Consider the following 25,083-nt stretch of genomic DNA (forward strand, 5'->3'; position numbering starts at 1 on the left):
ATCTAAATAGAATTGGGCTGTGACGTCGATAGTGCTATGCTCAGGCAGAAGATTGCGGGTTCACCCCTTACTGCGGACAAGCTCGCTCTCTTTACCTGTTTCATTACAATAATGTATTGAAATTCTTGCATATGGAAATAATTAAAAGATAATTGATTTTATTTCACATCATTACAATGGCATGTTTTTAATTGACCTGGCATCAAAAAGCTCCACAATTGTTCAAGAGAAGGAAGAGGGTTTATTTGAAACAGGTGTTTATTTTCTGAAATATATGCCCTGGCTTTTAAAAAGGACAGGCTGCTATTTGAGACTGCGTTTTAATTGAAGTTTTATGGTACAAATAGCATTATGGTTTTTGGTGCCAAGGAATAGCCACTTGGATCTGAGAGGAGGCAGAGCATGCTCTAAGTTTTCCTGAATAACTGGGCCTGCAGGGAGCATAGGCCTATGTGGCCAAATTATTATAGGACGACTTGGGAGAATGATGATCCGCAACAGACAGCGCATCTCAGTATCATAAGTAAAGAATACAGCCAGACTGGCCTGCTTCTGTGCCTTTCTAGACCTTGTAAACTGTCGAGTAGACCCACAACTGATCCAAATGGAATGAAACATTCAAATCGTAGAGCGTTTGGGCCTTTATTCAAATGACATTTTCACTGCAGTTTACAGCCAAGAGTAGAATGTTGTACTCACTTGAAAACAATGATGCAATTATTCATTACATTGTGGTGACGTAGGCTAGTCTAGGTAGTATGATTGTATTGTCCCCAAACAAGACCCATAGGGGAGCTTTTTGAGCTGCATGTATTATGTCTCCACTGATCTTTCATGCACAATGATGCACCAGGCATCTCCGCTGCCTATCAGCTATTCCTCTATGATCTTGTGGATTTATATAGATAATTGGTGCAGCTTTGAAATATTTGACGTCTGCTAGTGTAACAGGTGTAAAATATACTTTATGTATTTCACTGAAAATCCCTCATATTTATTTTAATGTATTATTTTAAGATGTATTAATTACTGTCACGACTTCCGCCGAAGTCGGCTCCCCTCCTTGTTCGGGTGGCTTTCTATCCATCGCCGCTCCATTTTTCATTGATCCATTTGTTTTGTCTTGTTTTGCACACCTGGTTTGCATTTCCCAATCACAATGCATGTATTTATTCCTCTGTTCCCCCTCATGTCTTTGTGTGATATTGTTTTGTGTTACGTGTCATTTTTGACGCGCCAGACTGGTGTTCTTATATTCCGTGTTGTGTCACGAGGTATGTTTATTTGTTTGAAATTAATTATTGGGACTTTAAGCGTTTTGCACTTTTGCCAATTGGCTGGAGGTTTTGGCGCAGTGGCGTCCGGACTCCGCTACCAGTACGCACAGTATTGACAATTACATTACTTTCAAGAGTGAATTGTTTTATTGTATTTATTTTCTAAATTGTGTTAATGCTGGGACGTCATCAACGGGAGCCATGCTCTGTGTTGCCAACTTAGCGACCTCTAGCGACACATTTTCAAAAAGACTATCGACAAATCTAGCGACTTTTTCTGTTGTTATTGGAGACTTTTGGAGACTCTGACGTGAAAGCATGTATCGTTCTTACTCTTCTCAACGGCAGTGGGTGCTGCCGGGGGCCCCACTCCCATCCCAAAGCACTCACAGGCGGCCCAGTTCACGCGCAGCAGTCCCTCCCAGCTGCAGTCAGAGCAGGAGATGTTCACCCATCCGCGTCCAGACTGCAAATGGATCGCGCATGCGGCAAGCCGCCGCTGGCTGATCCCACCCTGGCTTACATTCAGGGCGGGATGTAAATGTAAAATGTACTTTGTCTAAAATAAGTCCTTGCACAAAAATAAATCACTGCATTTGACTCACACAGCCTCAGTCACTTACTCACCTTGTCCACTGTGTGTGTGCCTCTCTGTGACATAAGCTAAACATCTAGCTGGCTAGCTCATCATGTCTCGGTCTAAACTGTACACTCAAAATACAGAAAGGAGTGGGAATCAAACCCTGAATTCAAAGGCTGGTTGAAGCCGTTTATTGGAGATGATACACGGGCATACTGCCTGTATTGTAAGGTTGTAAACTTAGTGATGTAAAAAAACATGACAACTCAAAAACATACTCAATAGGCAAAGCCTTCCACCCAAAGTTCCACCCAAAACAAGCTGCCATTTATGGTAAAAAAAATGTACTCTGCAAAAAAGGCTGAGGCCACCATGGCATTAGCTATCGCTGAGCACTATTCCATGCTGGCATGTGATCACATTGGAGAAGCATGTAGAGCTGCTTTCTCAGACTCCACTGCTGCTACCCACTTCAAAATAAGCAGGACAAAGTGCACAGAAATGATTAAAACTTCTTCGGGCTAGGGGGCAGTATTCGGAAGTTTGGATGACTGAGATGCCCAAAGTAAACTGCCTGTTACTGAGGCCCAGAAGCTAGGATAAGCATATAATTGGTAGTATTGGATAGAAAACACTCTAAAGTTTCCCAAACTTTTAAACTAATGTCTGTGAGTATAACAGAACTGATTTAGCAGGTGAAAACCCGAGGAGAATCCATCTGGGATTTTTTTGTTGTTGTTGAGTTGACACCATTTAAAATGCCTGTTTATGGGAAAATCAAAGGAATACCTCCCAGATTGCAGTTCATAGGGCTTCCAGTAGATGTCAACAGTCTTTTGAAAGAGTTTCAGGCTTGTTTTTTGAAAAATGAGCTAGAATTAGTAGTTTTTCTAGGTGGCATTTTGGCTGTAGCCATTTTGGCTGTAGTATTGTGGCGCACGTCGTTATTTATCTCCGGTAATGAACATACTATTCTCCGTCTTAAATTTGATCGTTTATTTACATATTAGGGTAATTGAGGATTATTTAGAAACGTTGTTTGACTTGTTTGGATGAAGTTTATTGGTAACTTTTGGGATTCATTTGTATGCATTTTGAACGAGGGAAACCGGTGGGTTACTGAGTCAAGCGCGCCAACTAAACTGACTTTTTTGGGGGATATAAAGAAGGACTTTATCGAACAAAAGGACCATTTGTTATGTAGCTGGGACCCTTGGGATTGCCAAACAGAGGAAGATCTTCAAAGGTAAGTGATTTATTTTATCGCTATTTCTGAATTTCGTGGCGCCTCTGCTTGTTTGGAAAATGTTTGTAATGCTTTTGTACGCAGGGCGCTGTCCTCAGATAATCACATGGTATGCTTTCGCTGTATAGCCTTTTTGAAATCTGACAAAGCGGATGGATTAACAAGAAGTTAAGCTTTTAAAAGATGTAAGACACTTCCCTGTAGCTCAGTTGGTAGAGCATGGTGTTTGCAACACCAGGGTTGTGGGTTCGATTCCCACGGGGGGCCAGCACAGAAAAAAAAAAAAAAATGTATGAAATTGTATGAAATGTATGCATTCACTACTGTAAGTCGCTCTGGATAAGAGCGCCTGCTAAATGACGTAAATGTAAATGTAAAATGTATTTTCATGAATGTTTAATATTACGAATTTTCTATTTTGAATTTCGCGCTCTGCAATTTCACTGGATGTTGGCCAGGTGGGACGCTAGTTGCGGGAGAGGGTCTTTTTCAGGTGCCGACATTGTGATTTTTTTTTTATTATTTTCTCATGGGTTTTCTGCGCTGCCTTTTGTCTTTCATCAGGCAAATATACTTGTATGGAGTCCAGACTGCAGCAGTAACTTTTGCCAAGAAATTTGTATCCATTCAATGCAGGTATGTTGTGAAATGTGACGATTTTGTATTTCATGTTCAATGTGCCTAGTTAGCTGTCGTTCATTTTGTTACTTGCCCGGGCATGTCAAAAATGGCGTTGTTGCTCCATCAGTATGCTTTAGGTATAATGGTACAATAGTACACTAAGAAATATTTAGAACTTATTTGCAAGTTATTGGTGTACAACATTTAGAAAATGAACATGTACATTTTGTACAATGTATTTTTTGTTTATACTCTTACTACTGAGTTTGCTCAGAGCGTGATGAGGAGAGGCAAATATACTTGTATGGATTCCAGACTGCAGCAGTAAATTTTGCCTTGTATTTGTATCCATTCCATGCAGTCCCTAAAAGAGAGACAACCGGCTGAATTGTGTCCAGAGCCTTATCTTCCACCTACACCTTACTAGAACACAACGCAGAAAGGTACCGGTGCAGAACCGGTTACACTAGCATAGCTAGCTCGCCCCCAATTAGCTAGCTAGCAACCTCACTAGCAGAAAGTCTGAGATTAAATAAATGCTTGCCAGCTAGTTAGCATACGATGAAGTCTGCTAGCATAGCTAGCTAACCCCTAGTTAGCAGGGTTAGGGTTAGAATAGGGACCAGGGTTAGGATTAGAATAGGGGTTAGGGTCAGAATAGGGTTTAGATTAGGGGTCAGTCCTCCACTGTTTCTAAAATACTTAACAAATATATATTTTCAGATGAGAGGTTACAAGAAAATATATGATTGTGGTGGCTATGGCGAAGATGCGCATCGTTTTGCCCTGAATGCTATTGAAAATGGCCAGGGCATTAAGATATATGCCCATGCTTTTAATGTACCACCCAAAACCCTGAGGCGCCACCAAGACAAGCAGGTCAAAACCCCAGGCCACAGCCATTTGGGTGGGTTACCAGTCAGGAGGAATTGGCCAAAATTATTTTGGGAAACTTGTGGAAGACTACCCGAAACATTTGACCCAGGTTAAACAATTTAAAGGCAATGCTACCAAATACTAATTGAGTGTATGTAAACTTCTGACCCACTGGGAATGTGATGAAAGAAATAAAAGCTGAAATAAATCCTTCTCTCTACTATTATTCTGACATTTCACATTCTTAAAATAAAGTGGTGATCCTAACTGACCTAAGACAGGGAATTTTTACTAGGATTAAATGGCAGGAATTGTGAAAAACTTAGTTTAAATGTATTTGACTAAGGTGTATGTAAACTTCCGACTTCAACTCTATTAATTAACATGACTTTAAAATATTTAATTTCTTTATTATTTCATTACAAGTCATCTCATCTCTGTTGAGCTGCTGCCTATGTTGTCTGACAAAATCACTATTTGAGTAGTGATTTCAAAGTAAATAAGGCATACTTTTAAGAGTGCTGAACACCAACTATCAGTCACTTAGTTCATGCATTTTCAGGCTCGAGAAGCAACTGCTTTTTATCCCTCAAAATCATGTTTAATCAATTGATTTTACGACAGGTGTTTCCCAATCAACTTGTAGAAACATCTAAAAAATGATCAATGGAAAAAGGTTGCACTTGATCTCAATTTCGAGTCTCATAGAAAAGGGTCTGAATACTTATGTAAATTAGGTATTTCAGTTTTTTACATTTTTATACATTTGCAAACATTTCTAAAATACTGTTTTCGCTTTGTCATTATGGGATATTGTGGGTAGATTGATGAAGCCATTTTTTTACGTAATCAATTTTAGAATAAGGCTGTAACATAACAACAAAAAAGTCAATGGGTCTGAATACTTTCCGAATGCACTGCACCACGTAACGTTTTCTCAATACTAAATATGGTAGTGACAGGAACTCCAGTCACATATCTTTGGGTATACATTCCCAAAAGCAAAAAAAAAAAGTTTGACAATCCTGCTATTGTGCAAGAGAGGGGGGGAGGGCCTCCAGAAATCAAAACACACATTTACTGGAAACAGTGCTAATGACGCCAACCTTCACCACTCCTCTCCTCTTATAAACCCTCCACCTCACAAAAGAAACGTCTCTTTGGGTCTCACTTTCTCGTTTGCTCGAGAATCATTATCTATTTTTTAACACGAGGCTAAATAAGTAGCTATATTCGCTTGCCATGGATCAACCACCATCGTACCAGCCAGAGTTTGTCCCAATGAAAGGAAATAAGTACATGCGTCTTGAAGACACTCACGGAGCGCCCAAGTTCCAACATACCGTCGTCTTGGGACAGCCACAGCCCGTTGTACCTCAGCCCAGGGATCACATTATCTGGTCACTTTGCAGCCTCGTGTACGGCAACCCATTCTGTCTCGGAATGTTAGCGGTGTATTTCTCCATAAAGGTGTGTTGGAATTCTCCTTATATAGCTTTTTATAGCAATGTCTGGTGTTGGTGCTTGTATTGTATGGATTTTCAAGTTGAGCAAGTTATTATATAGGCGACCAACTTTGAACTATGGAAGGAAGACAGCATAACAATTATCTACATTTGCGTTTCACTCTCTTGTTATCACAGTGTTATAAAAATGTGTAGTCTGTACTTCATCTATAGGCTCTATAGATCTTTACTCCAAAATAAGTGTTTTAAGGAGTATTAAACCACTAAGAGGGTAATACATGACTGAGATCATCCCATTAGTGTGAAATGACATGTGTGCATGTTGTTAACTAATATGCATCGCTACATAAACACAATCAGCAACACATGAATGATTCTATTATATAAATGATTCTACATTTTGTCTTCCAGTCCAGGGATAGGAAGATGGTTGGAGACTTGGAGGGAGCAAGAAAACACGGGAACACTGCACGCTGCTTTAATACTGTGACCCTGACTTTGGCAATCCTTGGGCTGCTCTTCCTCTTCATCACCTATGGTATCATCATCTACCAAGTTGCACACTGAGTAGTTCCAGTCTTTGCTTTTGTAAAAAGTGTTCATTTTGAAATCTTGGCAGGTGTTATACACCTCTAGGATTGTGTCCTGATACATTTCAGCTCATCTCTTTAACACACACACACACACACACACACACCACATAAGTTCCTTCAGCACTGTGTACCAGAACTGATTTGCTCTTCTTTAGTTTTGTGTTTTAAGGATGCAAGATTCTTTTGAAGTTCCATTCAAATGTAATTTTTTATAAATAAATTTAAAAATGTTGTAAATGCATTACATTTCAGATTTTATAGGTGTTAATGGATGTTAACGACTCTGTAAGACTCGTCCCATATAAACATACACTCACTTAACAAGAAAACAATTCCCATGGCTTTGTATCCACTTGGCAGAGACGGCATAACAGAACTTGGCTCGGGTCAGCAATTGAACTGTTGACTGAATCTGAGAGGTCCATGAACATACATGTCCTGACATGGCTTGTCTTTGTTGTCGCTCTCCAACAATGTTTAAGACACAATCTGTACTATTTATGGTTGCTAAGATTACTTGTCCTTGTGTGATATAAAGATGTAGGAATTTGAGTATGTTGAACAACTTTATCAACACCAAGAATGAACAGTATTAGGTATTTTTGACTTATTACTCTGATACAAATTATCAACAGATGTTGATGTTGTAAAAGTGTAATTTCCAGCAGTGTAGAAAGTCCAGGCCTGGTTTCCGAGACAAGCTATGTCACCAGGAATCCCTGGCTGGCTGTGTCACAGTACTCTTGAATAGCTTACTATCATCTATTTTCCCTCTGGAGAAAGTAGTCTCTGTAGGTTTGATGGGTAAAACAAACACTATTCAATTCAAGGTCCTGTTAAATAAAATACTTACGTTTATCATTCCTTCTATCCTTCCCCTTCTCCCTGCCTTATCTGACAAAGGTGGATTGGTGAAAGTAATAGCTGCAGACTTTATCCATTTATACACAGAGATTGCTTACTTTAAGATGGGGAGGAAGGAGACATTAGGGCTTTTGTCAAGGATGCATTTTTATAGGGATTCACACAGGTTTCCTCTTGTCAGTATAGTTCTTGAAGGAAAGCAGATCAGTAGAGTGAGTTGATCTAGATCGGATGATTGGGACAAAGCTAAAAAATAAATAAAGTGGAAGCTGGGGGCCATTTTCAGGCTCCTTGCGAAGCTCAAAATCTGCAGAGTTCTGGGCCCTTTCAGGGCTAAAAGAAGGAGGAGATATGGCTTAATGTTTTTATGCCAACAGTGTGCCAAGCTGTCATCAAGGCAAAGGGTGGCTACTTTGAAGAATCTCAAATATAAAATATATTTTGAGTTGTTTAAAAGGATCGGACCCTTTTAAAAAAAAAAAATCCCTTAAAATTATATACCCAAATCTAACTGCCTGTAGCTCAGGACCTTATTGTGTTATTGACTGTATGTTTGTTTATGTGTAACTCTGTTGTTGTTTTTGTGGCACTGCTTTGCTTTATCTTGGCCAGGTTGCAGTTGTAAATGAGAACTTGTTCTCATCTGGCCTACCTGGTTAAATAAAGTTGAAATAAAATAAAATGGAAATGTGAAATTAATGTCAGAGAATATAACACATTAGATCTGGTAAAAGATAATCCAAAGAAAAAATGGGTTTTCTATATATATATTTATATATTTATTTATTTTTTTCATCTTTGAAATGCAAGGGAAAGGCCATTATATGACTTTGGACTCTAGGCGCAATTTAGATTCTGTCCACTAGATGGCAGCAGTGTATGTGCAAAGTTTTAGACTGATCCAATGAACCATTCTATTACTGTTCATTACTGCCAAAATGTGCCAAGTTGGTCAATTGATACATTTTCAAGTTCATAACTATAGAGAACATACAAACATTATATGGTAATAAAAAAAATATGTTTACACACACCTGGGAATGTCATAAATTATGGATAATTAGCTTCCCTACGGGGGGACAGACAGCAGGGCTTCAAACTCTAGAACCCAGTTCCCAGTTCGGGCTAAACGAATGTGGGTCGAGCCCTGAATGCTGATTGGCTGACAGCCGTGGTATATCAGACCGTATACCACAGGTATGACAAAATATTTATTTTTACTGCGCTAATTATGTTGGTTATCAGTTTATAATAGCAATAACGCACCTCGGGTTTTGATATATGGCCAATATACCACGGCTAAAGGCTGTGTCCAGGCACTCCAGGTCGCATCGTAAATGAGAACAGCCCTTAGCCGTGGTATATTGGCCATATACCACACCTCCTCGGGCCTTATTGCTTAATTAAATCACGGCGCCTGTCACATGTAGAATATATTTTGCATTTAGCAGATCTGACATTTATTATTGTGATATATCACTTAGCAAACGTTTTACTTGCTTGAGTTAATAAATCATAATTCATAACCATAACCTTGCCTTCATAGGAATGAAGGCAAGGTTATGGTTTGCCCAATTAATTAATTATCAACTAATTCAGTAATAATTCATTCCAGTCTGCTGTCCCCACATGCTTCAAGAGGGACACCATTGTTCCTGTTCCCAAGAAAGCTAAGGTAACTGAGCTAAATGACTACCGCCCTGTAGCACTCACTTCCGTCATCATGAAGTGCTTTCAGAGACTAGTCAAGGACCATATCACCTCCACCCTACCTGACACCCTAGACCCACTCCAATTTGCTTACCGCCACAATAGGTCCACAGACGATGCAATCGCCATCACGCTGCACACTGCCCTAACCCATCTGGACAAGAGGAATACCTATGTAAGAATGCTGTTCATCGATTACAGCTCAGCATTTAACACCATAGTACCCTCCAAACTCGTCATTAAGCTCGAGACCCTGGGTCTCGACCCCGCCCTGTGGAACTGTGTCCTGGACTTCCTGACGGGCCGCCCCCAGGTGGTGAGGGTAGGTAACAACATCTCCACCCCGCTGATCCTCAACACTGGGTCCCCACAAGGGTGCGTTCTCAGCCCCCTACTGTACTCCCTGTTAACCCATGCCTGCGTGGCCATGCACGCCTCCAACTCAATCATCAAGTTTGCAGACGACACTACAGTGGTAGGCTTGATTACCAACAGCGACGAGACGGCCTACAGTGAGGAGGTGAGGGCTCTCGGAGCGTGGTGTCAGGAAAATAACCTCACACTCAATGTCAACAAAACAAAGGAGATGATCGTGGACTTCAGGAAACAGCAGAGGGAGCAGCCCCCTATCTACATTGATGGGACAGTAGTGGAGAGGGTGGAGAGTTTTAAGTTCCTCGGCGTACACATCACGGACAAACTGAAATGGTCCACCCACACAGACAGCGTGGTGAAAAAGGCGCAGCAGCGCCTCTTCAACCTCAGGAGGCTGAAGAAATTTGGCTTGTCACCAAAAACACTCACAAACATTTACAGATGCACAATCAAGAGCATCCTGTCGGGCTGTATCACCGCCTGGTACGGCAGCTGCTCCGCCCATAACTGGAAGGCTCTCCAGAGGGTAGTGAGGTCTGCACAACGCATCACCGGGTGCAAACTACCTGCCCTCCAGGACACCTATACCACCCGATGTCACAGGAAGGCCAAAAAGATCATCAAGGACAACAACCACCCGAGCCACTGCCTGTTCACCCCGCTATCATCCAGAAGGCGAGGTCAGTACAGGTGCATCAAAACGGGGAAAGAGAGACTGAAAAACAGCTTCTATCTCAAGGCCATCAGACTGTTAAACAGCCATCACTAACATTGAGTGGCTGCTGCCAACATACTGACTCAACTCCACCCACTTTAATAATGGAGCATTTGATGTAATCAATTTATCACTAGCCACTATATATTATATAATGTTTACTTACCCTACATTACTCATCTCTTATGTATATACTGTACGCTATACCATCTACTGCATCTTGCCAGCTGATGTAATTAAATGTATCACTAGCCACTTTAAACAATGCCACTTTATATAATGTTCTCATACCCTACATTGCTCATCTCATATGTATATACAGTATGCTATACCATCTACTGCATCTTGCCATCTTGATGTGATGTATCACTAGCCACTTTAAACAATGTCACTTCATATAATGTTCTCATACCCTGCATTGCTCATCTCATATGTGTATATACTGTACTCTATACCATCTACTGCATCTTGCCATCTTGATGTGATGTATCACTAGCCACTTTAAACAATGTCACTTCATATAATGTTTTCATACCCTGCATTGCTCATCTCATATGTGTATATACTGTACTCTATACCAACTACTGCATCTTGCCTATGCCGTTCGGCCATCACTCATTTATATATTTTTATGTACATATTCGTATTCATTCCTTTACACTTGTGTGTATAAGGTAGTTGTTGTGAAATTGTAAGGTTATATTACTTCTTAGATATTACTGCATGGTCGGAACTAGAAGCACAAGCATTTTGCTACACTTGCATTAACACCTGCTAACCATGTGTATGTGACAAATAAATTTGATTTGATTATTTGATCATATACACGATGGTCGCTGAACTCTCAACCTTTTGGCCCGTAGCACTGCGAGTAATCAACTAAATAGAATTGGGCTGTGCCGTCGATAGTGCTAGGCTCCGGCAGAAGATTGCAGGATCGCCACCTACCGTGGAATAAGCTCGCTCTCTTTACCTGTTTCATTACAATAATGCATTGAAAATCTTGCATATGGAAATTCTTAAAAGATTACAATGGCATGGTTTTAATTCACCTGGCATCTTCAAAAAGCTCCACAATTGTTCAAGAGAGGGGAGAGGGTTTATTTGAAACAGGTGTTTATTTGCTGAAATGTGTGCCCTTGCCCGCCTATTAAAAGGGACATGCGGCTATTTGAGACACGTTTAATTGAAGTTTTATGGTACAAATAGCATTATGGTTTTTGGTGCCAAGGAATAGCCACTTGGATCTGAGAGGAGGCAGAGCATGCTTTAAGTTTTCCTGAATAACTGGGCCTGCAGGGAGCATAGGCCTATGTGGCCACATTATTATAGGACGACTTGGGAGAATGATGATCCGCAACAGACAGCGCATCTCAGTATTATAAGTAAAGAATAAATCAAATCAAAGTTTATTTGTCACGTGCGCCGAACACAACAGGTGTAGACCTTACAGTGAAATGCTTACTTACAGGCTCTAACCAATAGTGCGAAAAAAAAGGTGTGTGTGTGTGTGTGTGTATGTGTAGGTAAGTAAAGAAATAAAACAACAGTAAAAAGACATTTGAAAATAACAGTAGCAAGGCTATATACATACACCGGTTAGTCAGGCTTATTGAGGTAGTATGTTCATGTAGGTATGGTTAAAGTGACTAAGCATATATGATAAACAGAGAGTAGCAGTAACGTAAAAAGAGGGGTTGGCGGGTGGTGGGACACAATGCAGATAGCCAGGTTAGCCAATGTGCGGGAGCACTGGTTGGTCGGGCCAATTGAGGTAGTATGTACATGAATGTATAGTTAAAGTGACTATGCATATATGATAAACAGAGAGTAGCAGCAGCGTAAAAGAGGGGTTGGGGGGGCACACAATGCAAATAGTCCGGGTAACCATTTGGTTACCTGTTCAGGAGTCTTATGGCTTGGGGGTAAAAACTGTTGAGAAGACTTTTTGTCCTAGACTTGGCACTCTGCTAATGCTTGCCATGCGGTAGTAGAGAGAACAGTCTTTGACTGGGGTGGCTGGGGTCTTTGACAATTTTTAGGGCCTTCTTCTGACACCGCTTGGTGTAGAGGACCTGGATGGCAGGCAGCTTTGCCCCAGTGATGTACTGGGCCGTACGCACTACCCTTTGAAGTGCCTTGCGGTCGGAGGCCGAGCAATTGCCATACCAGGCAGTGATGCAACCGGTCAGGATGCTCTCGATGTTGCAGCTGTAGAACCTTTTGAGGATCTCAGGAACCATGCCAAATCTTTTTAGTTTCCTGAGGGGGAATAGGCATTATCGTGCCCTCTTCACGACTGTCTTGGTGTGTTTGGACCATTCTAGTTTGTTGTTGATGTGGACACTAAGGAACTTGAAGCTCTCAACCTGCTCCACTACAGCCCCGTCGAGGAGAATGGGGTGTGCTCGGTGCTCCTTTTCCTGTAGTCCACAATCATTTCCTTAGTCTTGGTTACGTTGAGGGATAGGTTGTTATTCTGGCACCACCCGACCAGGTCTCTGACCTCCTCCCTATCAGGCCTACCAATGTTGTGTCATCTGCAAACTTAATGATGGTGTTGGAGTCGTGCCTGGCCATGCAGTCATGGGTGAACAGGGAGTACAGGAGGGGACTGAGCTGCACCCCTGGGGAGCTCCAGTGTTGAGGATCAGCATGGCAGATGTGTTTCTACCTACCCTCACCACCTGGGGGCGGCCCGTCAGGAAGTCCAGGATCCAGTTGCAGAGGGAGGTCTTTAGTCCCAGGTTCCTTACCTTAGTGATGTGCTTTGAGGGTACTATGGTGTTGAACGCTGAGCTGTAGTCAATGAATAGCATTCTCACATAGGTGTTCCTTTTGTCCAGGTGGGAAAGGGCAGTGTGGAGTGCAATAGAGATTGCATCATTTGTGGATCTGTTTGGGCGGAATGCAAATTGGAGTGGGTCTAGGGTTTCTGGGATAATGGTGTTGATGTGAGCCATTACCAGTCTTTCAAAGCAGTTCATGGCTACGGACATGAGTGCTACGGGTCTGTAGTCATTTAGGCAGGTTGCCTTTCTGTTCTTGGGCACAGGGACTATGGTGGTCTGCTTGAAACATGTTGGTATTACAGACTCAATCATGGACATGTTGGAAATGTCAGTGAAGACACCTGCCAATTGGTCAGCACATGCCCGGAGCACACGTCGTGGTAATCCGTCTGGCCCCGCAGCCTTGTGTATGTTGACCTGTTTAAAGGTCTTACTCACGTCGGCTACGGAGATCGTGATCACAGTTGCCCGGAACAGCTGATGCTCTCATGCATGCCTCAGTGTTGCTTGCCTCGAAGCGAGCATAAAAGTGATTTAGCTCGTCTGGTAGGCTCGTGTCACTGGGCAGCTCGCGGCTGTGCTTCCCTTTGTAGTCTGTAATAGTTTGCAAGCCCTGCCACATCCGACGAGCGTCGGAGCCGGTGTAGTATGATTCAATCTTAGCCCTGTATTGACGCTTTGCCTGTTTGATGGTTCGTCGCAGGGCATAGCGGGATATCTTGTAAGCTTCCGGGTTAGAGTCCCGCACCTTGAAAGCGGCAGCTCTACCCTTTAGCTCAGTGTGAATGTTGCCTGTAATCCATGGCTTCTGGTTGGGGTATGTACGTACAGTCACTGTGGGGACGTCTCTGTGTGTGGAGTACAGGTGATCTAGAATTTTTTTCCCTCTGGTTGCACATTTAACATGTTGATAGAGATTTGGTAGAACTGATTTCAGTTTCCCTGCATTAAAGTCTCCGCCCACTAGGAGCGCCGCCTCTGGGTGAGTGGTTTCCTGTTTGATTTTTTCCTTATACAGCTGACTGAGTGCGGTCTTAGTGCCAGCATCTGTTTTTGGTGGTAAATAAACAGCCACGAAAAGTATAGCTGAGAACTCTCTAGGGAAGTAGTGTGGCCTGCAATTTACCGCAATATACTCTACTTCACGCGAGCAAAATCTAGAGGCTTCCTTAGATTCCGTGCACCAGCTGTTGTTTACAAAAATGCACAGACAGACCTCCCTTGTCTTACCGGAGTGTGCTCTTCTATCCTGCCGGTGCAGCGTATATCCCGCTAGCTGAATATCCATGTCGTCATTCAGCCACAACTCTGTGAAACATAGGATAGTATAGTTGTTGATGTCCTGATGGTAGGATATTTGTGATCGTACCTTGTCTAATTTATTGTCCAATGATTGCACGGCGAGTAATATTGACGGTAACAGCAGCTTTCCTACTCGCTTTCTGCGGGTCCTGACGAGGCATCCGGCTCTTCGTCCTCTATACCTGCGTCGCTTCCTCTTGTGAATAACTGGGATGTCGGCCCTGCCGGGTGTTTGGAGAATATCATGTGAGTCTTGCTTGTTGTTGAAAAAATCTTTATCTAATCCAAGGTGAGTGATCGCTGTCCTGATATCCAGAAGCTCTTTTTTGCCGTAAGATACGGTTGCAGAAACATTATGTACAAAATAAGTTACAAATAACGTGAAAAAAACACATAATAGCACAATTGGTTGGGTGCCCGTAAAACTGCTGCCATTTCTTCCGCCGCCATTCTATCTCCAAGACTGGCCTGCTTCGGTGCCTTTCTAGACCTTTCTAGACCTTATAAACTGTCGAGAGTAGACCCACAACTGATCCAAATGGAATGAAACATTCAAATCATAGAGCGTTTGGGCCTTTATTCAAATGACATTTTCACTGCAGTTTACAGCCAAGAGTAGAATGTTGTACTCACTTGAAAACAATGATGCAATTATTCATTACATTGTGGTGACATAGGCTAGTCTAGGTAGTATGATTGTATTGTCCCCAAACAAGACCCATAGGGGAGCTTTTTGAGCTGCATGTATTATGTCTCCACTGATCTTTCATGCACAATGATGCACCAGGCATCTCCGCTGCCTATCCGCTATTCCTCTATGATCTTGTGGATTTATATAGATAATTGGTGCGACTTTCAAAGATTTTACATCTGCTAGCATAGCTAGCGATCCCCCAGTTAGCTAGCAAGATTAAATAAATGCTTGCCAGCTAGTTAGCATAAGATAATGTCTGCTAGGGTTAGGATTAGGGTTAGAATAGGGGCCAGGGTTAGGATTAGAATAGGGTTTAGGGTTAGGTTAAGTTCATAATAGGGGTTAGGGTTCAGTCCTCAACTGTTCATAAAACACTTGAAAAAATATATTTTCAGATGAGAGTTACCAACAAAATATATGATCGTGGTGGCTATGGCGAAGATGCACTTCGTTGTGCCCTGAATGCTATTGAAAATGGGCAGAATGCCCGTGCTTTTAATGTATCAAGCTCAAGGCGAGACCCAGATGCAGACACAAGAGGCAGATGGTTGAAGTCTTACAATGTTTATTAATCCAAAAAGGCAAAAGGTCAAAACCAGTTCAGAGTCCAATAGGTACCGAAGGGCAGGCAGGATGATCAGGCAGGTGGGAAAGTAGTCCAGAGTCAGGCAGTGATCAAAACCGGGAAGACTAGCAAAAGAGAATAGAAAGGAGTACGGGGAAAAACACGCTGGTTGACTTGACTAAACATACAAGACGAACTGGCACAGAGAGACAGGAAACACAGGGATAAATACACTGTGGAAAATAAGCGACACCTGGAGGGGGTGGAGACAATCACAGGGACAGGTGAAACAGATCAGGGCGTGACATAATGTGCCACACAAAACCCTGAGGCGCCACCGAGACAAGCAGGTCAAAACCACAGGCCACAGCCATTTGGGTGGGTTACCAGTCTTCACTAGTTCTTTCAAATGTGACCTGGTGAGTCATATCCCAGAAATGTAAAGAGCCCTTTTTGGACTTACATCATGTGATGTGAAAACTTGCCTTTGACCTAGCGGAGAGGATGGGAATCCAAAACAAATTCAATAAAGAAAGGCAGTTGATAAGCATAGACTGGTTGTAAAGTTTTATGAAGCACCCAGGGTAGCTGGGCAAAATGCCCCTTTACCCAAAAAATGTATTTGATTAAATAACATCTGTTGACTGTGGCCATTTATTTACCTTTATAGTTTGTTACCCTAAGCATCTCCATCAGCCACCTTTGCTATTTTGTCAGCAATTAGACATTGATCTTAGGGGGAGGTGTCTTACCCCATGTTACCCTGTGATTGCTAGTTAGACTATTGCAAAACTGGACAAATGATCCACTTACCATCATTGTCATTATGAATGGTAGATAGAGGGCAGGATTGACAGACTGGTATTAGTGCGGAATGATTAGTGCTTTCTAAGGTCGTTGTGGTGTCTGTTAACCCTTTCACATGTACCATCACATGGGTTTGGCCAGCTCAAATGCATTTGGCCAGCCCAAATGCTGCTTGTTGCTGCATTCGAAACTGTCCGTTCACACGGGTGTGATTGTAAGCTTCAGGGACCACTGTAGAACGATCACACCCGTGTGAATGGACAGTTTCGAATGACGCAACAATCAGCATTTGAGCTGGCCACACTTTTTTCAGAAACTATTTACACACAGTCCTTACAAAGTTATGTCCAGAATGTGAGCAATTTATTATTGGATGTAATGATCAGATATTTACATAAGTATCTATAGCATAACACAATCATCCTAACCGGAAAAATGTAGGCTACATTTGTCCTAGTGCTGAGGAAAAATTAATGCAACACATGTGGTCATATTTTCTAACTCTCGGCTGACATAAACTACAATATGAATTAGCTAATAGCAATTACTATGTATAATTAATCACATCGGGTGAGCACACCGTTGATCAAAATAATTGAGTAAAACACTTTCTAGAAATCGAAAGTAATCCAAGAATGATTAGTTTGCAGCCATGCTTTTTTCCCCACAGAAACCAAAGTTTGGTCTGCATGCATGTTGAATGGGTGTGTCATCTAACATCGTTCACTTTCCACCATTCACTTCCTGAAGTTCTCAAAAAATGACTGAACCCTTACTCACCTAATTTTGTTATAGCATATTTGGTCTGACAGACGATTACGTGAAACCCAGAATGTATTATGTCAACAACTATGGCTCCACACACATAGCTGGAATTAGCTTAGCTCATCATAATTAGTACAACCTTCAAAAAAGTATTTTACCCACACTATGTGCCCATTACAATCTATGCATGAATCGGAATGCATGATTTATCACCGATAATTGAAAAACATGAGAATAATACAGTAGATATATCAATAATTAACACAAAACATTTTCTGATAGTGATTTATTGATAAAAATGGCACGTGCAGGCAGGCAATCACGGAAATTCTCACTCTGAACCATTGAGTGTTGTCGTTTATGTATGTAGCTAGTGAGCTATGCTGTAGCATTAGCAATGTCTTTCAAAAGGAGACAACTCACAAATGCGGAAATTCTGGAGATGTAAAAGAAATTCTGACAATGAGTCTGAAAGTCAGGAATCAGATTCTGACAGGGAGGAGCTGCCCTCCAGCCATTGAGAACCCTGAATCTGAGGACCCCTTGACCACTGACAAAGTCCCAGTTCCCTTTGAAGATGCTGAAGATGCTGGTGGTGATGGAGGCAGACCGACAGTGGATGAAGTACAGGAGTTATGTGGTAGCTGGAAGGCTGCCAGCCATTTCACCCCTCCTGGCCCTGCTGTTTGCTTTGATGAGTCCCAGTCTGGAGTGCAACGCCCCTTTCCATTTCCATCTGAGGCAGAGTGCTTCAAGTTGTTTCTGACAGAGGAGCTGGTGGGAGACATAGCAGAGACCAATCGCAATGCCTTGGAACTACTGGAGAAGAGAGAGCCAAGAGTGGAGGGGACAATCACAATTAGTGAAATGTATACCTTCCTGGTGACAGTCATCCTCATGGGGATAGTAAAGAAGAACTCCCTAAGAGAATACTGAAACACAGATCCTATGTTTGCAACTCCCTTCTTTGTCACCCTCTTTCCCCAAGACTGCATTTCATCAACAATGCTACTGCCATCCTAAATGACCCGTTATACAAAAATAGAAAATGTCAACTGCTGGCAGTAAAGTGGCATGACAAACGAGACATCCATGTCCTCTCCACTGTCCATACAGCAACCATGTCGGCCACAGGGAAGGTGGACCACCTGACGGGAGAGAGAAACATCAAACCAGACTGTGAGCTTGACTATAACCTCAAAATGGGGCAGTGGATAAGGCGGACATGATAAACAGCTTTGTGGAATGCACTCAGAAAACGACCAAGTGGTATAAGAAGATATTTTTCAATATTTCCTGGGTAGCTTCAAAATACAACAAGCCAATACTTCTCTGACACAATTAGCATTGTTTTACAGAGCTAATAGAAGAATGTAACTAGCTACATAAGCACGATTGAATATAACACCATAAAGGTTATGAAATTAGTAACGTTACCTCGCGTGTCCGCGGTTATAAAGAATATACACAAATATAATATGCTACAGTAGAAACGACATAACAGACAAGCATAAACTATTATAACGTAATAAGGCACTTACTTTGATAGAAACGCACACATCTCGAAAGTTATTATTGGTAACGAAGACAACTATGACTGCGATGCAGGCAACAGATGGAAAATGTGAACAAGTCTGTGCAGGACGGGAGATGAGCAAATGTCTGCAGACTTGAACTGCAATAACAATTGGGAAGTGTTTGGGGAATTTTGTCCGGGTCAGAAATGTCCAAAAACTGAATTGGTCGGCAAAGGTAAAAATGACAACTTTTCTGTGAATGAATGGGGCGGAACACACCTCAATTCAAACTGTTATTAGAAAATAAAAAACTTGTTCGTAAATGATTTACAATTAACTAATTGAAAACAGCCTGTAAATAAAAACAGGCTTCGTGCCTTTGCTTGAGGGCAGCGCGGATGGTGAATAAAACACCACAAAGGTTATGAAATTAGTAACGTTACCTCACGTGTCCGCGGTTATAAGGAATATACACAAATATATTATCCTCCATAAACACAGTGAGCTACAGTAGAAACGGGATAACACGACATTTGCAAACATTTCTAAAACACTGTTTTCGCTTTGTCATTATGGGGTATTGTGTGTAGATTGATGAAGCCATTTTTTATGTAATCAATTTTAGAATAAGGCTGTAACATAACAACAAACAAGTCAATGGGTCTGAATACTTTCCGAATGCACTGCACCACGTAACGTTTTCTCACTACTAAATATGGTAGTGACAGGAACTCCAGTCACATATCTTTGGGTATACACTCCCAAAAGCAAAAAAAAAAAGTTTGACAATCCTGCTATTGTGCAAGAGAGGGGGGGAGGGCCTCCAGAAATCAAAACACACATTTACTGGAAACAGTGCTAATGACGCCAACCTTCACCACTCCTCTCCTCTTATAAACCCTCCACCTCACAAAAGAAACGTCTCTTTGGGTCTCACTTTCTCGTTTGCTCGAGAATCATTGTCTATTTTTTAACACGAGGCTAAATAAGTAGCTATATTCGCTTGCCATGGATCAACCACCATCGTACCAGCCAGAGTTTGTCCCAATGAAAGGAAATAAGTACATGCGTCTTGAAGACACTCACGGAGCGCCCAAGTTCCAACATACCGTCGTCTTGGGACAGCCACAGCCCGTTGTACCTCAGCCCAGGGATCACATTATCTGGTCACTTTGCAGCCTCGTGTACGGCAACCCATTCTGTCTCGGAATGTTAGCGGTGTATTTCTCCATAAAGGTGAGTTGGAATTCTCCTTATATAGCTTTTTATAGCAATGTCTGGTGTTGGTGCTTGTATTGTATGGATTTTCAAGTTGAGAAAGTTATTATATAGGCGACCAACTTTGAACTATGGAAGGAAGACAGCATAACAATTATCTACATTTGCGTTTCACTCTCTTGTTATCACAGTGTTATAAAAATGTGTAGTCTGTACTTCATCTATAGGCTCTATAGATCTTTACTCCAAAATAAGTGTTTTAAGGAGTATTAAACCACTAAGAGGGTAATACATGACTGAGATCATCCCATTAGTATGAAATGTCATGTGTGCATGTTGTTAACTAATATGCATCGCTACATAAACACAATCAGCAACACATGAATGATTCTATAATATAAATGATTCTACATTTTGTCTTCCAGTCCAGGGATAGGAAGATGGTTGGAGACTTGGAGGGAGCAAGAAAACACGGGAACACTGCACGCTGCTTTAATACTGTGACCCTGACTTTGGCAATCCTTGGGCTGCTCTTCCTCTTCATCACCTATGGTATCATCATCTACCAAGTTGCACACTGAGTAGTTCCAGTCTTTGCTTTTGTAAAAAGTGTTCATTTTGAAATCTTGGCAGGTGTTATACACCTCTAGGATTGTGTCCTGATACATTTCAGCTCATCTCTTTAACACACACACACACACACACACACACACACACACACACACACACACACACCACATAAGTTCCTTCAGCACTGTGTACCAGAACTGATTTGCTCTTCTTTAGTTTTGTGTTTTAAGGATGCAAGATTCTTTTGAAGTTCCATTCAAATGTAATTTTTTATAAATACATTTTAAAATGTTGTAAATGCATTACATTTCAGATTTTATAGGTGTTAATGGATGTTAACGACTCTGTAAGACTCGTCCCATATAAACATACACTCACTTAACAAGAAAACAATTCCCATGGCTTTGTATCCACTTGGCAGAGACGGCATAACAGAACTTGGCTCGGGTCAGCAATTGAACTGTTGACTGAATCTGAGAGGTCCATGAACATACATGTCCTGACATGGCTTGTCTTTGTTGTCGCTCTCCAACAATGTTTAAGACACAATCTGTACTATTTATGGTTGCTAAGATTACTTGTCCTTGTGTGATATAAAGATGTAGGAATTTGAGTATGTTGAACAACTTTATCAACACCAAGAATGAACAGTATTAGGTATTTTTGACTTATTACTCTGATACAAATTATCAACAGATGTTGATGTTGTAAAAGTGTAATTTCCAGCAGTGTAGAAAGTCCAGGCCTGGTTTCCGAGACAAGCTATGTCACCAGGAATCCCTGGCTGGCTGTGTCACAGTACTCTTGAATAGCTTACTATCATCTATTTTCCCTCTGGAGAAAATAGTCTCTGTAGGTTTGATGGGTAAAACAAACACTATTCAATTCAAGGTCCTGTTAAATAAAATACTTACGTTTATCATTCCTTCTATCCTTCCCCTTCTCCCTGCCTTATCTGACAACGGTGGATTGGTGAAAGTAATAGCTGCAGACTTTATCCATTTATACACAGAGATTGCTTACTTTAAGATGGGGAGGAAGGAGACATTAGGGCTTTTGTCAAGGATGCATTTTTATAGGGATTCACACAGGTTTCCTCTTGTCAGTATAATTCTTGAAGGAAAGCAGATCAGTAGAGTGAGTTGATCTAGATCAGATGATTGGGACAAAGCTAAAAAATAAATAAAGTGGAAGCTGGGGGCCATTTTCAGGCTCCTTGCAAAGCTCAAAGCCTGCAGAGTTCTGGGCCCTTTCAGGGCTAAAAGAAGGAGGAAATATGGCTTAATGTTTTTATGCCAACAGTGTGCCAAGCTGTCATCAAGGCAAAGGGTGGCTACTTTGAAGAATCTCAAATATAAAATATATTTTGAGTTGTTTAAAAGGATTGGACCCTTTTTTTTAAAAATTTTCCCTTAAAATTATATACCCAAATCTAACTGCCTGTAGCTCAGGACCTTATTGTGTTATTGACTGTACGTTTGTTTATGTGTAACTCTGTTGTTGTTTTTGTGAAATAAAATTTAAAAAAATAATAAAACCTGAAGCAAGGATATGCATATTTTTGATACCATTTGAAAGGAAACACTTTGAAGTTTGTGGAAATGTGAAATTAATGTCGGAGAATATAACACATTAGATCTGGTAAAAGATAATACAAAGAAAAAACGTGTTTTCTATATGTATATACATATATATATTATATATATATTTTTCCTCATCTTTGAAATGCAAGAGAAAGGCCATTATATGACTTTGGACTCTAGGTGCAATTTAGATTCTGTCCACTGGATGGCAGCAGTGTGTGTGCAAAGTTTTAGACTGATCCAATGAACCATTGCATTACTGTTCATTACTGCCATAATGTGCCGAGTTGGTCAATTGATACATTTTCAAGTTCATAACTATAGAGAATATACAAACATGATATGGTAATAACAAATGTATGTTTACACACTCCCATGAATGTCATAAATTATGGATAATTAGCTTCCCTACGGGGGAGGGAGGGCAGACAGCAGGGCTTCAAACTCTAGAACCCAGTTCCTACATTTCAATATAAAAATGGATTTTATCAAACAAAACTAGGCTACATTTTATCTCTGGGACCCTCAGGATGACAAATCAGAACAAGATTACTGAATATAAGTATATTTTTTACCTTCAGAGGTGAATGTATCAAACTAGTTGCTGTGATAAAAGCACTCTCCTCAAACAATAGCATGATATTTTTTCACTGTAATAGCTTGTGTAAATTGGACAGTGCAGTTAGATTAACAAGAATTTAAGCTTTCTGCCCATATAAGACATGTCCATTTCCTGGGAAATGTTCTTGTTACTTACAACGTCATGCTAATCACATTAGTGCACGCTAGTTCAACCGTCCCGCGGGGGAACACCGATTCTGTAGAGGATAACCAGTTAGAGGGGATAGACAGACTTGTATACCACAGACAGAAGTGGTGACACAGACATGTCACAGGGCTATGAAGCAGAAGCATTCGGTATGTTTTCTCACTACCAAATATGGTAGTGACAGGAAGTCCAGTCAAATATCTTTGGGTATACACTCCCAAAAGCAGAACAAAAAGATTGACTATCAGTGCTATCTATTGTGCAAGAGAGGGGGGGAGGGCCTCCAGAAATCAAAACATACACATTTACTGGAAACAGTGCTTATGACATCATCCTTCACCACTCCACTCCTCTTATAAACCCTCCACCTCACCTCACAAAAGAAACGTCTCTTTTCGTTTGTTCAAGAGCCTTTGTTTATTTTTTAACACTAGGCTAAATAAGTAGCTATATTCGCTTGCCATGGATCAACCACCATCGTACCAGCCAGAGTTTGTCCCAATGAAAGGAAATAAGTACATGCGTCTTGAAGACACTCACGGAGCGCCCAAGTTCCAACATACCGTCGTCTTGGGACAGCCACAGCCCGTTGTACCTCAGCCCAGGGATCACATTATCTGGTCACTTTGCAGCCTCGTGTACGGCAACCCATTCTGTCTCGGAATGTTAGCGGTGTATTTCTCCATAAAGGTGAGTTGGAATTCTCCTTATATAGCTTTTTATAGCAATGTCTGGTGTTGGTGCTTGTATTGTATGGATTTTCAAGTTGAGCAAGTTATTATATAGGCGACCAACTTTGAACTATGGAAGGAAGACAGCATAACAATTATCTACATTCGCGTTTCACTCTCTTGTTATCACAGTGTTATAAAAATGTGTAGTCTGTACTTAATCTATAGGCTCTATAGATCTTTACTCTAAAATAAGTGTTTTAAGGAGTATTAAACCACTAAGAGGGTAATACATGACTGAGATCATCCCATTAGTGTGAAATGTCATGTGTGCATGTTGTTAACTAATATGCATCGCTACATAAACACAATTAGCAACACATGAATGATTCTATAATATAAATGATTCTACATTTTGTCTTCCAGTCCAGGGATAGGAAGATGGTTGGAGACTTGGAGGGAGCAAGAAAACACGGGAACACTGCACGCTGCTTTAATACTGTGACCCTGACTTTGGCAATCCTTGGGCTGCTCTTCCTCTTCATCACCTATGGTATCATCATCTACCAAGTTGCACACTGAGTATGGCTTAGTTGGTAGAGCATGGTGTTTGCAACGCCAGGGGAAAAAGTGTTCATTTGATGTCTTGGCAGGTGTTATACACCTCTAGGATTGTGTCCTGATACATTTAAGCTCATCTCTTTAACACACACACACCACATAAGTTCCTTCAGCACTGTGTACCAGATCTGATTTGCTCTTCTTTAGTTTTGTGTTTTAAGGATGCAAGATGATTCTTTTGAATTTCCATTCAAATGTAATTTTTTATAAATAAATTCAACATTTTTGTAAATGCATTACATTTCAGTTTTTATAGGTGTTAATGGATGTTAACGACTCTGTGAGACTCGTCCCATATAAACATACACTCACTTAACAAGAAAACAATTCCCATGGCTTTGTATCCACTTGGCAGAGACGGCATAACAGAACTTGGCTCGGGTCAGCAATTGAACTGTTGACTGAATCTGAGAGGTCCATGAACATACATATCCTGACATGGATATCCTGACATATCCTGACATATCCTGACATACATCTTTGTTGTCGCTCTCCAACAATGTTTAAGACACAATCTGTACTATTTATGGTTGCTAAGATTACATGTCCTTGTGTGATATAAAGATGTAGGAATGTGAGTATGTTGAACAACTTTATCAACCCCAAGAATGAACAGTATTATGTATTTTTGACAACATCAACATCTGTTTATAATTGGTAAAAGTGTAATTTCCAGCAGTTTAGAAAGTCCAGGCCTGGTTTCCGAGACAAGCTATGTCACCAGGAATCCCTGGCTGGCTGTGTCACAGTACTCTTGAATAGCTTACTATCATCTATTTTCCCTCTGGAGAAATATGCTGTGTAGGTTTATTGGTAAAAAAAAAAACACTATTCAATTCATGGCCCTGTTAAATAAAATACTTACATTTATCATTCAGCAGGGCTT

The 25,083-nt window shown here is 41.1% G+C and overlaps 3 protein-coding genes and 1 long non-coding RNA gene across 4 annotated transcripts; 3 read left to right on the forward strand and 1 right to left on the reverse strand.

Annotated features, from left to right (window-relative positions):
* Positions 1-5,745: 5,745 nt before the first annotated feature.
* LOC115177874 (dispanin subfamily A member 2b) lies at positions 5,746-6,900 on the forward strand. The gene is made up of 2 exons (XM_029738870.1): positions 5,746-6,070; positions 6,478-6,900. The coding sequence occupies exons 1-2, from the start codon at positions 5,843-5,845 to the stop codon at positions 6,631-6,633; spliced, it is 384 nt and encodes a 127-aa protein (XP_029594730.1). The 5' UTR covers positions 5,746-5,842; the 3' UTR covers positions 6,634-6,900.
* On the forward strand, positions 5,752-24,433 carry LOC115177872 (dispanin subfamily A member 2b-like). The gene is made up of 3 exons (XM_029738868.1): positions 5,752-5,814; positions 23,340-23,595; positions 24,003-24,433. The coding sequence occupies exons 2-3, from the start codon at positions 23,368-23,370 to the stop codon at positions 24,156-24,158; spliced, it is 384 nt and encodes a 127-aa protein (XP_029594728.1). The 5' UTR covers positions 5,752-5,814; positions 23,340-23,367; the 3' UTR covers positions 24,159-24,433.
* Positions 18,200-19,259, reverse strand: LOC115177875 (uncharacterized). The gene is made up of 2 exons (XR_003872522.1): positions 18,790-19,259; positions 18,200-18,396 (listed from the first exon to the last, which is right to left on the reverse strand). It is a non-coding gene; the product is annotated as an uncharacterized LOC115177875 (long non-coding RNA).
* On the forward strand, positions 19,663-21,732 carry LOC115177873 (dispanin subfamily A member 2b). Its single transcript, XM_029738869.1, has 2 exons — positions 19,663-20,001; positions 20,409-21,732. The coding sequence occupies exons 1-2, from the start codon at positions 19,774-19,776 to the stop codon at positions 20,562-20,564; spliced, it is 384 nt and encodes a 127-aa protein (XP_029594729.1). The 5' UTR covers positions 19,663-19,773; the 3' UTR covers positions 20,565-21,732.
* Positions 24,434-25,083: the final 650 nt, after the last annotated feature.

Source organism: Salmo trutta, chromosome 38, assembly GCF_901001165.1.
Source record: "Salmo trutta chromosome 38, fSalTru1.1, whole genome shotgun sequence".
NCBI classification, from domain to species: Eukaryota; Metazoa; Chordata; class Actinopteri; order Salmoniformes; family Salmonidae; genus Salmo; species Salmo trutta.

Excerpts from the sequence above, each read along its gene's own strand:
- LOC115177872 (XM_029738868.1), top strand. The coding sequence starts at position 23,368 with ATGGATCAACCACCATCGTACCAGCCAGAGTTTGTCCCAATGAAAGGA. Across the intron at positions 23,596-24,002 it reads CGGTGTATTTCTCCATAAAG|TCCAGGGATAGGAAGATGGT; the intron begins GTGAGTTGGAAT and ends TTTGTCTTCCAG.
- LOC115177873 (XM_029738869.1), top strand. The coding sequence starts at position 19,774 with ATGGATCAACCACCATCGTACCAGCCAGAGTTTGTCCCAATGAAAGGA. Across the intron at positions 20,002-20,408 it reads CGGTGTATTTCTCCATAAAG|TCCAGGGATAGGAAGATGGT; the intron begins GTGAGTTGGAAT and ends TTTGTCTTCCAG.
- LOC115177874 (XM_029738870.1), top strand. The coding sequence starts at position 5,843 with ATGGATCAACCACCATCGTACCAGCCAGAGTTTGTCCCAATGAAAGGA. Across the intron at positions 6,071-6,477 it reads CGGTGTATTTCTCCATAAAG|TCCAGGGATAGGAAGATGGT; the intron begins GTGTGTTGGAAT and ends TTTGTCTTCCAG.